Raw genomic sequence first — 14,756 nt, 5'->3', positions numbered from 1 at the left:
TATCACTCAAACTTCTAAAGTCTGACACCCCTTTCTGGCTTCTGTAGGCATTGTTTGTACATACAAACTGTATGTGCACATATAAACATGCAGACAGAACACTCATGCACTAGATATACAAACAAACAAACAACTATTAAAAACTTTTTAAAAGAGTGGGAGGATTCTTACAGAAGGAATTGACCAAACTGAAGGGGATGGTTCTGACCAGGTCTTCAAAATTCGCTTCCATGAATGTCAGGTTAGACCTTAGCTCACTGTGGCTTCTCCATCACAATAGCCACATGTCAACTCCAGAAAACACCCATTCTGAGATAACACATTTGTCAACAAGGACACTGTATAGCCAAGGAAGCTCATGAAGAAACCACAGGTGTGAAGGGCCCTCTTGGACACCTTGCCAACTCTGGAAGACAGTTGGCCTCAGTGCTGAGCACCACACTCACCATGGAGGTCAGGCGCCATGGGCTCATGGGGATCGTCTTCACTCTTCATGAACAGCAGGAGCTCTTCCCCCGGTGCAATGTCTGTGACTACTCGGTAGAATATCTTCAAAGACCAGGCCCAGGTGGCAGGAAAGACAGACAGGAGCAAGCGTTAACAAAGGGCAGGATACACCGGGGCAGCTGTACATTTTCTTATATTTTAATAAACACATTCCCTTTTATTTTTATCAAAGGAAATGGTGATTTCTGTTTTATAAACTAAGAAGAAAAAATTCTCCTTGTTGAAATAAAGAAAAATCTCTCAAGCAGTTTACAAATCTTTCCCAAACCCTAGCTAGTAGACCGAGCAAATTCTATAATACAAGTTTGCTATATGGTTACCTATAGTCTGTGTAACATTTAACGAAGAACTTTCCCATTCCTGAATTCTTCAAAGCACCTAGCAGGCCACACCCTCACAGAGCCGAACCACTCCTGATTATCCAGCAGTGGCCTAGCTAACCTTGAGTTGTCCCTAAGTCAACACATGACCCTTTCTCCATGAGATGTTCCAAAGGGAGTGGTTGGTGGGATGCAACCAACTGAATTGCCATGGTCTCTATAGAACAGAATCACAGAAGAGCCTCTTTGTTTCAAAGCACCACTTTCTACTCCCACCCATCAGAAAGGTGAGCCCTCCCTAGGTCCTGCCCTTGTGCCTCAGCTCCTGATCGCACCTCCAGCACACAGGCTCTGCCACTCATGTCGCTGTGTAATCAGGCTGTTGGGGTGCTTATGCCCTGGCTGTCTAAGTGGTAAGGACAGGAAGGATTTAATAAATCTGCTACTAGTGGTTTGGAAGGGATTGGGGAGCAGGGGATGTATGGAGAACCTCAATCTGAAATTTCCAAGAGCTGCCAATCTTTCCCAGGAGCTCAGTGACAGACAAGTCATGGCCTTCTGTGTGTCCAGGCACCAGGCTTTCATCACTGATAAAGGAAGCATTTAAGCATAGCAATCTTCAAGATGTGCATTTATTTTACCATTAAAATGCTGTCGATTATTCTTCTTATTCTAAGGTTAGTTATTAAACAATTCTATAACCAGATGGCAGTTTTGAGAAGAAGGAAAGTTAAACTGTAACTAGCAAACACTAGAAAGTATAGCCCTCTGCAGTACCTGTGTGAACTGACCCTATGTCTTTTCCTAAATGTTCATCTCTCTCATGCTAACCTGCATTCTGTCCCACACACCAATCCTTTTACTAGCTAGATAATCCATAAACAAACAAGATTGTACTCCAATGTATTCTGAACACCAGGCCACATGTAGAAGCCAAAACAAAGCAAATAGCAAAAATATTGGGAAAGTACAGCCCACAAATCAGCCCCAAACCGGAATAACCTAGAAGACACTGCTCATTGGAGACTGGTCTTGGACTCGCTCTGAGTCTGGTACCCAGGAACATTTGCTCACTTTAAGCTGAGAAAATCTGTGTAAACTGTCCTCTAAGATCAATGGAAATACCCATCCATTTGTTACATTTACCTATCTGTTTATCCTTTGAAAAGCTTAAGACTTTACACAGAAGCATGTGCCTTTTTTTTCCAGTAGGTGGCTCTAAACTCCAGTTGTTTAATTTTTTTTTCCTATAAAAAAGACCAGAGCATGGAATTGTGCTGAATTAAAAAACAAAACAAAACAACAACAACAACAACAACAAAAAACCCTCCAATGAGGAATATTTTTTGCTTAGACTCTTTGCTGTCAAATTAAGCTTTTTAAAAATTCGCTGGTTGTTAAAGCAGCTTAAGTTTCTTTATAGAAAATGATATGAATCATGAAGTACTGCTGAACACTGCTATAATGTAACCTACGATTCTCATATTTTTCTAAGAGTGAAACGTAGACGATCACAAAATAGGCTCCTTCTGCAGTTTCTGTTTAAAAGGGAGCACAAAGCAGAACATAGTCACCTTGTACCCAATGCCAACCCATCACACTCCCGTCTCTCTGGAGGCTTACAGGCAGGAAGAGTCCTGCTCAAAAAGTTACCGGATTAAAATAATATCACTGCATGTGTGTGCCTCTCCCCTTACACCTTTGAGTTACATTCTGGTTAGTGCCCTGCTTCCTTCTTGAGTTCTGCTTCCCCTTAGAAAACAATAGCCTTCTCCTAACAGTTGGAATCACCTCTGCTCTGGCATCTCTTACAGGTTTAACTTATTAATTTCCTTTCAAACAGCATGTTAACATTTAAATCATGACATATTAGGACGTTTAGGTGGCTTCTCAGAAATAGTGAGGTTAGAAAGACAATGCATGCAAGAGGGTAGAAGAATACAGTTGTCTCGGCTGGGCAACGCTTCTCAAACACAAACGTCAGACCACTTTAAGAAAGTATGATGTCGTGATTCCTTTGTGGTCCTCTATTAATCATGTCTCTTTTAATTCCATTTTAGACTTACTCAATCCAATGCGAACAGTCCAAGGAACAAAAGAAAATGATGGATACACTGCAACTATATATTATGAAGACAATTCTTGTTGCCAGGACATAGATCACTCGTGTAATTACCCTTTAAGTATCCAGATTGTCATGTGAAGAATATTGAGCACATAAAACATAAAAGACATGGAAGAGTGTTGACGTTGGCTTTATTTACTGGAGGTAAAAGGTGACATTCCAGGCCATGAAAGGCAAGGCAGAGCAAAGTGGATTTTAACTTCAGGGTGTTCTTCTCAATTTTAACTGAATTTTTATGGTGCTTGTGAAGCTGGGGTTTGAAAATAACTGGCAAATGCCAGCCATAACGAGGGCAAATTCTGGGCATGCTCCTCCATATAGCAATAAGAACATGCCTTGAAGTACCAGTCTTCCTCTCAAGGTGTTTCTGCTCTTGTGGTCCTTGCTGTCTGCCCTTCCCTGGGACCATAGAAGTCTTGAAGTCAAACTATGTGTTCCTCTTCTAATTATAACAGCAGTGAAGTATAATTTGAATTCGTGAGCCCAGATATGCCTTATCACAACAACAGGAATATATTAGCAAGCATTCAAAACAAAATGACTTTTCTTTTTTTTCTTTTTTTTTTTTTTGCCTCAAGTTGATTGTGTGGGAAAATGATGGGACACAACCCCGAATGAACCTCCTCCTTCAGGAAATACCGTGTTGTGTCTCTGTTTTCAGGAAATACTGTGTCTCTACTTTCATGTTATAAAAACATCTTGTGGTAAATAAAAATCTGACAGCAGCAGGAGTGATTTATGCAGAAAGTTACCAATGTGGATGCTTGCAGACACACTGTCTTTAAGACCAGGGCATCCCCAGAGACTCAGCTGCACAGCAAGCCTAGAAACCCTGTGTCATCTGTTTTCTTCTGTGACACCAGAAGAAAGACACTCCTTTTCTGGGGGTTTTGCTCTGGAAAAATGGGAGATGATTAGTCTGCTAAATTCTATAAAATACTTAACAGTCCTCCTTTCCCATTGTAGCTGTGTGGAAAAACTTAACCAGGTCCAAAAATAAAATGCTTTGGGTTTTGTGATGAATTCAATACAAGAATCTCGAGTATTCAAAAATAAGTTTCAACCAATTCAAAAGTTGTCAGTTTCCCATGCAGCTCTCTCTCAAAGAGTGTTCTGCTGGAATGGAAGGGTGTTCTGCTGGAATGGAAGGGTGTTCTGCTGGACTGGAAGGGTGTTCTGCTGGAATGGAAGGGTAGTGTTCTGCTGGACTGGAAGGGTGTTCTTCTGGACTGGAAGGGTAGTGTTCTGCTGGAATGGAAGGGTGTTCTGCTGGAATGGAAGGGTGCTCTGCTGGAATGGAAGGGTGTTCTGCTGGAATGGAAGGGTAGTGTTCTGCTGGAATGGAAGGGTGTTCTGCTAGAATGGAAGGGTGTTCTTCTGGAATGGAAGGGTAGTGTTCTGCTGGAATGGAAGGGTGTTCTGCTGGAATGGAAGGGTAGTGTTCTGCTGGAATGTAAGGGTAGTGTTCTGCTGGAATGGAAGGGTGTTCTGCTGGAATGTAAGGGTAGTGTTCTGCTGGAATGGAAGGGTGTTCTGCTGGAATGGAAGGGTGTTCTGCTGGAATGGAAGGGTGTTCTGCTGGAATGGAAGGGTAGTGTTCTGCTGGACTGGAAGGGTGTTCTTCTGGACTGGAAGGGTAGTGTTCTGCTGGAATGGAAGGGTGTTCTGCTGGAATGGAAGGGTGCTCTGCTGGAATGGAAGGGTGTTCTGCTGGAATGGAAGGGTAGTGTTCTGCTGGAATGGAAGGGTGTTCTGCTAGAATGGAAGGGTGTTCTTCTGGAATGGAAGGGTAGTGTTCTGCTGGAATGGAAGGGTGTTCTGCTGGAATGGAAGGGTAGTGTTCTGCTGGAATGGAAGGGTAGTGTTCTGCTGGAATGGAAGGGTGTTCTGCTGGAATGGAAGGGTAGTGTTCTGCTGGAATGGAAGGGTGTTCTGCTGGAATGGAAGGGTAGTGTTCTGCTGGAATGGAAGGGTGTTCTGCTGGAATGGAAGGGTAGTGTTCTGCTGGAATGGAAGGGTGTTCTTCTGGAATGGAAGGGTAGTGTTCTGCTGGAATGGAAGGCTGTTCTGCTGGAATGGAAGGGTGTTCTGCTGGAATGGAAGATCATCCCAGCACTAAGTGCAGAGCAGGAGAGTTGGCCCTTAGCAGTGTGAGAAACAGGTACATGGGAATTCCATCTCACAAACAAGTTATTACATATCTCAAATTCTGTGATCTCTTCTAGAATTCTAAATTTGATAGCTGGTACTAAAATTCAGAAATAGATGTTATGAATATGACTTAATTTTCCATACAGTTAAACTTTTTCATAACATAAAAATTTAATTTTTCTACTATCTAGATAGACTTTTTCTTTTCCAAGAAGTTGTATTTCTATGTTCATAAGCATTAATGTTACACTTGGATTTTTAAATTCTTCAATTTAAAAAAATAAGCATCTATAATGATTAATTTAGTAACAGACTTCTTTGTAGTCTTTTAACTACCAATTTTTTTGAGAGCAAAATCTCTGAGTTTCAAAAGGAATTCTGAATTGTTTGCATAATTGAAAAACAAGACCAGGAAACCCAAAACTGTTCACTTTTGGTGCTGGTAACATGTGTAACTTAAGGCATAAATACAATACACTAGTAAACAGGCATCACTTACTGTAGATAAAATTATTATAGTTAATTCATTTTTAACCAAACTCTGAAACCAATTCTGAATGCAAAAAGAAAGTCCACTCAGGTAAAACAAGGCAAAACAAGAGATTAAAAAAATATTAGTGGTGTGGACAAAAGCAGCCAATTGTCAGATTCTGAGAGATCCACTATCACTCAGTGTTACATGTAAATAATTTTGTTACTGAGACATATTATATATTTTACATGTAACATCTAATTGAAACAAAGTTCATATTTTTGAGGAATTTGAAATTTTACATGAACTATTAACAATATCATGTTGTGTATTAATTGTATCTAATGAGAAGTTAATGCTTAGTGACCAGATTAATTCTACTTGTATGTAACATGGGTTACATTTAACTATATATTATGCTATATACATCTTATACAAAGATAAAATTTTAATTAATTATATATCATTAAATGCTTCTTTCTGTCAGTTATTTAAGTTCAAGGAGCTCACGGTAAGGAGAGCAGAGACACTCAAAAGCATTCTGAGAAAAGCTGATAGTTCTCAGAAACCTCTCAAACCAGCTTTATTTTGTCAAGGCCTCTGTCCAACCAAATATGCCATCAAAATAATGATATTTCCATTTGTACTTACAAAAGGTAAGTTGTTCATTATCCTACAGAACAGAAGTTTTAAGAATCTTCAAGAACAGCTTTGCTGTTAGTCTGACAGGATTGGATCACTTTAAAGTGCTATATTTGTACTATTGAGTTAGAAGATAAACTTCAATGCACAAGAGAAAACAAGAAAGAAAACAAACCATTTACTTTGTAAAGGATGAACAAGGCCTCATTGTTATGACTTTCCATTTGTTTTCCATGGTCAAACACTGGAAGTTTTATTTATGCATAATAGACTGCACTTGGCATGTCTGAAAATGACAGAAGTGTGAATTATGAGTGACCTTCACCCTATTCAGGAAGTTCCAATAATTGAAATAATAGAGAAATGTACTCCCTGCAGAATCTATATGGAGAAGCAGCTTTCTCAGACTATTGCTGTGCAATTCTCAGCTGATTTCTCCCAAGCTTGGCTTGAATGCTTGATTTTTTTCCTACAGCTCTTTCAAAGCACCATGAAGAAGCAGGAAAAGCTAAGTGGAACTTGCTTTTTGGAAGTGGCTGGAAGGGAAACTAAGTGACAGTGCACATGTCTGAGCATAGTCAACACTTGATGTGAACACATCTGTCAGTCTTGGTGCTGCAAAGACAGCATGAGTCCACAGACCAGATGTGTACACTTAACCATCCCAGGAAAGAGAGTCTGGGCCCCTCGTCTACCTCTAGCAACGTGGGAGACTCCAGCTTGGGAAAGCAATAATGATGTCAAGCTTTTAACCTCTGGAAGAAAATCCTCATGTACATTCTAAGCCCAATGTTACCGAGAGGCAGAGAAATATATTCAGAAGACAGAAATAGATGGCCAGGAAATAAACTCTTCCAACAGAATGTTAGCTTTATCATGACTAAGCTTCGCCCAAGCCAAATATCCTTTAGTTTCTCCAAACAGAAGGTATTCTCCATCTTTACTTACAGCCACAAGCAAGAAAAAAAATTGAGAGGCTTTGGATAGAGTGACATAGTTTTATGTCCCCAAGCTTGCCTGGCATGTGTGAAGCTCTGAGGTCAATTCATGCACCAAAAATAAAGAACTGCAAGAATAAATAAACAAATTGAGACAAAGTGAGGCCTACCTCCTAAAAACAATTCAGTAGAAAACAAAGTTTTTTTCCATATATTCTTAACTCATTATTAGTAATATAAGAAAACAGCCAAATATAATTTACTGAATTAAAAGAAAAAAAAAAAAAAAACAGTTGACTTTGGTTCTAGTTTCTATAAAAATAAAAGTGTTTGCCTGGTGGCTGTGGTGCACACCTTTAATCCCAGCACTCAGGAGGCAGAGGCAGGAGAATCTCTGTGAATTCGAGGCCAGCCTGGTCTATAGAGCAAGACCCAGGACAGGCACCAAAACTACAGAGAAACCCTGTCTTGAAAAACCAAGAAGAGAGGGAGAGAGAGAGAAAGGTGCTGAAGGGTCACTTAGTGTGTCTTGAGGCCTGTGTCCTCTGTCTAATAACCTCTCAGGATCTCTCCACAGGGCCCACAAGGAATATCCACGAACTCTCTTTCCTTAAACTGGCCATTTTGTTTAATTCTATGGAAACTTTGTGATCATTCTAAGTGGTTTCTGAAGGTTTGTCAAAAGTGCCACCATCACATTACAAAGAAGCTAAAGATCATCTTTGGATGATGATACACTGCCAGGTTGGAGGCTTTTCTTCTGCCCTTGACCATCGTTGGTGGCTCATGAAACATGTGTTTGAGAACCTTTCTGGCTTCATACCAGAAATAGCTAGAATCTCCTGAGCACATGGTGTTTTGAGCTCTTTCTTTAGCTTGGTTTTTTTTTTTTTTTTTTTGGTTTTTCAAGACAGAGTTTCTCTGTGTAGCTTTGTGCCTTTCCTGGAGCTCACTTGGTAGGCCAGGCTGGCCTCAAACTCACAGAGATCCGCCTACCTCTGCCTCCCAAGTGCTAGGATTAAAGGTGTGCGCCACCACCGCCCGGCCGAGCTCTTTCTGAATAAAAGATGATGTCTATGGGCAAACAGTGATTATTGCAAATGTGCCTGTGATATATCAGGTCATTGTTTTCAACTTAAATGTGGGTGTAATATTTAGGTCATGCTTTTTGAGGCACAGGGTCTGAGAATGTGAACTTTAAAAAAAAAAAAAAATCTCTGTATATGTTACACCATCACCATGTCCCAAGCATTATACATGGGGAAGGAAGGTGGGGCTTTTTTCTCATGCAAATATTAAACAGCAAACTATGTCTGAGGCAGCTTCATCATGGGGTAAAGGAAGCAACTTATCAGGCAGATGGCATCCTCCAGAGTCAGCCTGAACACTGCATACAGAGCTGGTCCCTAGGTACTGCCAGCTGGCATTCATCTTAAAATAGCAGAGTATAACTTTGGTATAAAAGTAGGACTTGACTTAAAAGCAAAGCAAAGAAAATGCCCAAAGCCAATAATAACTTTAACATCAAAAGAAGGCCTACAAAATATGAACAGAAATCCTTGTAAAGGAAGAGAAATTAACAAAGTACCTGACAGTGGAGGCAAACATTTTTTACAAAGTGGGATGAGGTTAAAGCGCTCCCCATTTTCTATGCTCAGAGTTGATTTGCTTTGCTGTTTTTGCACCATATGTATTAAGTGAATGTTGAAGGAAAGTGGATTTTTCCCCTCCTCAGTAAAAGGCCAAAGAAAATAAGTTAATAATTGAGCCCATAATAAGCTTGCAATAACAACACTGTTGTAGTGTCACAGACACAGCTGATAGCATCACTCATAGGAGCCTGAGCAGAGTAGAAGCGGGTGTGCCAAATCAACCATGATCGTCCTGGAAGCAGTTAAAAGTTTATAAGGTAAAGCACAAATGAGAACAATGCCCATTCCAACCGAAAACACTGCACAGTCTTGCTGCCATTCATTAACCACTAGAGAGCTGGCAGGGTCCCCTAAGTGAATTCTGACTTCGTATTCTCTGTGGTGCACAGATTCTTCTCTATCTCGTTGCTTCAGAATGGACATCATGCATTAGGTAATCTCTTATCGAAGCATTTCTTTTGATTCAGAGGCAACAGTAGACTTCCCTGGCTCTACTTACTAAATACCAGCTGTCAGGGGCCCGTTTAAAAATGAAAGTACTTATCACTTTGTGTAAATGACAAGATTAATAATGCCCTGGATTTCTGAGGTCTTTCCTCCATTTAAAGACCATGTGAGGGCAGGACAGGATTCAAGTGACTGTGTTCCTTTCCATGATGCAGAGTATTAATACTCACACATACGCATCAATTATCCCACAGAATATCCCAAATCATTCTGATTACCATTATACAAAAATGGACTTGGCTTTCATCAAAGGTCAACCTACATGAGCTGAGCTTAAACTCCCTCATTATAATTAAGAGTTTTACTCTAAAGATGCTTCAGAGTAAAAACTATTCCCTAAGTCCACAAAACTTGTGAAGATATTCAATGATGAGAACGAGCATTGCTTGAGGAACATAGACAACCTGTAAGTATGTTGGCCTTTGATTTAAGGTAATTAGTATAGACAGGCAAGCTTAAGAGGGAGCAAAGGGATATGCAAAAGTAGGGTCAGACCAATTCTAAAGAAATGTGCTACATCCACCAATCAAACTGGTTTATAAAAGGAAACAATATGTAAGACTTCAAAAGAAAGGTATAAAAATAACAAGAAATTTTAAAAGCCTCAGTAAATCATTTAGATGTCTGGACTATTTGACTTTAAGTATGTGGGGGTGGGTATTTCTCGATAGAAATGAAGCCTCTGAATAGCTGATAAAGCTCATGCTTGGTCCCCTTGAGGACTTGGCTTGGGACAACTCCCAGTATCCAGCTCTCTGCCTTTGCTCCTGCCCTGCCCTACTGCTCAGAACCAGTTGCTGCTCCTTGTAAGCCACCCAAGCTATCTAATGCATCTATGTATTGTCTGTCACTGGGAATGAAAAATTCCCAGCTCAGTGCTGGGTGTCAGCAGTAAAGCTATGTAGTATTGAACACAAACTTTAAGAAATGTAGGGAAAGTAATCAAGACACCCAGGATCAGGAAGTTTGGGTGTTTGAATGACTGTACTATGCTATGACTTGTCTGTGATTGGGGTCTCAGTCCTAGTGTCTTTGGCATGGCCTTCCTTTATAAAGATAAATTACTACATTTAACTCAGTACTTTCAGTTGGGGAATACAACATCAGTCAGGCTTGCAGCTACTTAGAAATTATGTTTCAGCAGCAATGCCAGCATGCCCAGAATTTCTGCCCCCTCCCAGCATCAGAGCAATAATTTTGAAAACGTGAAATGAAAAAGACATCTAAAGTTGTAAGACCTGAGTCTTTCTAGGCAATAGTGTCAAAAAAGAAAGCTACATTTTCAAAGCTCATTCTGGTATGAAATATTTGAAATAAAGTTACACACATACACACACACACACACACATACACATGCACGCGCATACATACATGCACACACACAGGCACGTGGAGCTGTTAAAAAGTTTAAACCAAGGAAAATCACCTAAGATAAAAGTGCTTTTATAAAAGTAGAAGGGAATGGTTCATTGTGTGATCCCTGTCTCTATTTTATGACATAAATCAGATTGTATTAGTTATTAATATTGCTTACAAAACAAAATCTACCAATCAAACAAGGCCAATGTGGGTTTTATCCAGGACATATGCTTTGACAGTCACCTATTATCAAACTTCAGAATCTTAGCATGCATATTTATTGTATTTTGTAGATTTTCTCCTTCCACATTATTATGGAGCTGACTTAAATTTATTAAACTTTCACTTAAGCACTAGAAAGTTTTTGAATATATGTCTTCACCAAAATAGACTATGATGCACACAGTCATCATTTGTTCAGGGTAATCACTGCTTTCTTTGTTTGCAGACCCAAACTTCACCAGAACTAGGTCACAGTGGAAAGATTTACCTGAAATTCTTTCTTTTCAGAACTACAACATTACCTATTATGCCATCAACATTCTGTTAATAGCTTAAAGTCCTTCTAAGAATCAGAGCAAATAAGAACATTTTTATGATTTATTCTAGAATACTACAGGTTTGTGCTGTACAGGTAAGCTGATGTCACTAATTTAACAATTACCCCTAATGCAGGGATGTTTCTCAGTGTCTAGATAGTAAATGGAATCTCCAACTATAGGTGTGTTTATAATAAGATAAGCTGTGCCTAGTTACCATTTGACAGATCCTAACATGGAAAAGAGGATAGAAAAACACATCTGGAGGGTCTCTGTTGTCAGCTCTGTATCTTTGCACCTGGTCCAACATTTACATTTCAAAGATATCCAGAGATGCTCATCTAAATTGTCTTTCTGAAATCACATATGAGCTTACAGATGAATATGTTTATAACATACAAATACACACTATTAAGGTGTCTGTCTTCTTGTGCCCTGTTAACCGGGCTAAGTATAATGCTGTACTCTACAAAGACATACCTACCACAGACATCTTTTATCTTTTACTTTTTTCTCAAGTTTACAGATGAACCTACTTGACCATGCAGTATCAATTTCACAATTATGTTGTTTGATATGCATTCATTGTATTACCATCTTAATTTTAGCTAGTGTAATATAGAAGTTTTGAATGAATATTTAAGGAAATGGTAAATACATATCTAATAATAGTGTTCTATGCCTTTCTAAATTCTTTTCTCTGTTTCTTCAGTTAAACAATGAAGATTGTTAAAATGATGGATATGTTTTTTCTGGAAAAAAATGCCTATAAAATGTGTACTTTCAAACTAATTGGAAAAATTACAAATGCCAACTATAATGAGCAACCTGATTTACACACAATTAGAAACCACAGGAATGTCCCTCTAAATACAACCAAGTTTTGCAAGAAGAGGCTTACTTATTATAAAACATCATAAATAAAATTTAAATGTAAAATTGGCCACAAGTGGCCTTGAATTAGCTGCAAGAATTCTTGAATCATCTTTTCACTGATCATATAATAGTTTTAGATAAATACTGATATATGTCTATTGCCAGTAAATAGGAACAGCAAATAATCATTAAGATATAATTATATTATTTCATCTTGAAGGGGTCTTTTGAGGTCCCAGGGTTTCCTTATTAGGGAGCATAGCACAAACTGTTTACCCCCTTATAACACCTATCCATTTCCCCCATCTATAACAGTAGATGCTCAAAAAATGTTTGCTGCTGCTGGAGACAATAACTTGGGATATGTTTTGCTTGAAATCAATAGCTAATTTAATAATATTTTCATTTTGTCAATAACACTTAGTTTTTTACAGCAAAGAGAAAACCCAATTGATTAGTTTATTATTTTTGATTATGCTGAAGATTTAAATGATTCCCATTTAAACATAATTTTACAACTTACTACCTAATGTTTAGTTTAGCCAGAAAAAAATGATCTGGGAACTGGTGAAATGCCAAAGAATAATCTCCTAATGATGGCTGGGAGTCTTAGGCTGATGGCACTAGCTTTATTTAACAGCTTTCAATTGGAACCATCTAATTTAAACTTTTCATTTTCTTGGCGTAGTAGATCTGCCAAGCAACATTTCAACATGGTCTCAGAAACACATTTAAGTCATCATGGCATTAAAAGAAATATATGCCTGCGATACAATTAAATTTTAACCCAGTGGTGTTTGTAAGGCAAAAAAGTCAATTGGATAAACTGCTCATTCTTTAGGCACTTTTAGACAATGTTACAGGACTCATTCATTTTATTAAGCGCAAAATTAGTTCCATGATAATCCTGTGACCTTGCTTTCATGGTCACTTTTCTTGAAGTCAGTCTCACTTCTTAGTCTTCTATAAAGTCACAAAATGATCTCCAACAATGACAACTTTAAACTTTCACTTTACATAAAAGAAGAGTATTTTGATTATTTGAAGAGTAAAAATTCTCATTTTTATGTTGACCTAAGAAATTCAACATAATTATGCACTTTATAATGCATAATCAGACAAGTCTGCATCAATGACATGCATACATATCTAGCCACTATGTCAAATAAAACTATATAACATTTCAAATATATCATTTGCAAATTTGGATAATTCTCAAATTGTTTTAGCTCTATCCTTTGTATGGATGTCCATGTTAGGATGATAAAAGAAAAATGTAACAGTAAGTATCAAGTACCTACTTTCTAAGTCACTCAGTCACACTACAACAACTGCAGCACTGATAACAATGCTAAGACATCATGAACAGATCACCCAAAGAGAACATCAGTGCAGAAAGGCAATCCTACAAATGTCTTAGTTCTGTATCTTGTGTTTGTATGTTAGCTTCTGCCATATCAACCATCAGGCCACATGGGTTTTTTGCAGCTCACTGTTATTTTTATTCTTTAGGCTTCACTGATATTTTAGTGTTCTCAAAGAAAGACAAGAAAATCTTTACAACGTACCTGATCATTTATCTGGCATGCAACCAGGTTGTGCTGATCATAGCAGCCAGCGAATCTGATGTACTTGAGCCAGCTTCCTACATCTGGTTGACTGGCATCTATGCAGAACTTCACATTGCAAAACTCATCTAAGATCTGGAAGGAAGAAGATGGGAACAATAAATTGCCATAGCGGCCCATTGCTCAAAGTAGTCAGTCATTTGAAAATACTTCATGGAAATGCGTACTCTTCCTTTGAGTCTTACAAAAAAAAGGTTAGAAAGCACACATTTTTTTAAAAAATGAGACGTAAGTTATGCTGCTTTTACAAAAGACATAAAGCAATTTTAACTTATCACAAAAACTGATTAATTATTCTTAAAACAAGCTTGCTTCTTTTTTATCCATGAGTAAGCTCAATGACTTAATTTTATTCATTGTGTTTTTTACAGAAAAGTCATATAGAACACCATGTGCAATATACTATTTCTAAACTAAACATTCAATATTTATGTTTGGATAATTCAGCTGTCAATATTGTAGGTCTGCATAATATCCTCACATGAGTGAGGGCTTTTACATTTTTTATTTTAATTCAATTAAAAGCTTTAATCTAAATAATATTAAATTTCTTTTATTAGTTTGCATTTCCTCACCATAAAATAATACTGTTAAAAAATTGTCTCACAGATGCTTCTGACCAAACTAAAAAAATGAAAATTATATGTATATATGCATATATATACATATATATGTATATATATGCATATATACATATATATGCACAGTATGACAACCTAAGTTTTAGGTTATCCATGTCAATCCATGTTTACATACTATGTCTGGTAAACAAAATAACAATGTGGTTTGCAGATAAGTACAAAATTATTAGATATCATTACATGTTGACAGAATTACCTTATGGCTGTGTTTTATCATTTTCTGAAGATTTGTGTTTGGCCTCTACTAAATGTTAATATTACTCAGGACACTTACGAAATCTAAACTGAGATGGGAAGCTTTTAGTTTTAAGGTTTCATACCCTCAGATCAAGCCTTTTCTGAGTCATTAACCTCAATAACTTGTTAAGCATCAATATTAAAAGCTATGGAGTCACTGAC

At 38.0% G+C, this 14,756-nt stretch overlaps 1 protein-coding gene across 9 annotated transcripts in view; it reads right to left on the bottom strand.

The window, feature by feature from the left end:
• Positions 1-14,756, bottom strand: part of Mecom (MDS1 and EVI1 complex locus) — a 560,423-nt gene that overhangs the window by 46,875 nt on the left and 498,792 nt on the right. For all 9 annotated transcript variants that reach the window (XM_036191287.1, XM_036191290.1, XM_036191291.1 and 6 more), the window contains 2 exons: positions 13,657-13,791; positions 447-549 (listed from right to left, as the gene is read on the bottom strand). In XM_036191287.1, the coding sequence (XP_036047180.1) occupies positions 447-549; positions 13,657-13,791 (238 nt within the window). The remainder of the gene's footprint in view (positions 1-446; positions 550-13,656; positions 13,792-14,756) is intronic.

Source organism: Onychomys torridus, chromosome 6 (genome assembly GCF_903995425.1).
Source record: "Onychomys torridus chromosome 6, mOncTor1.1, whole genome shotgun sequence".
Lineage (NCBI taxonomy): Eukaryota > Metazoa > Chordata > Mammalia > Rodentia > Cricetidae > Onychomys > Onychomys torridus.
The sequence above is the reverse complement of the archived record's forward strand: the minus strand, read 5'-3'. Positions and strand labels throughout refer to the sequence as shown.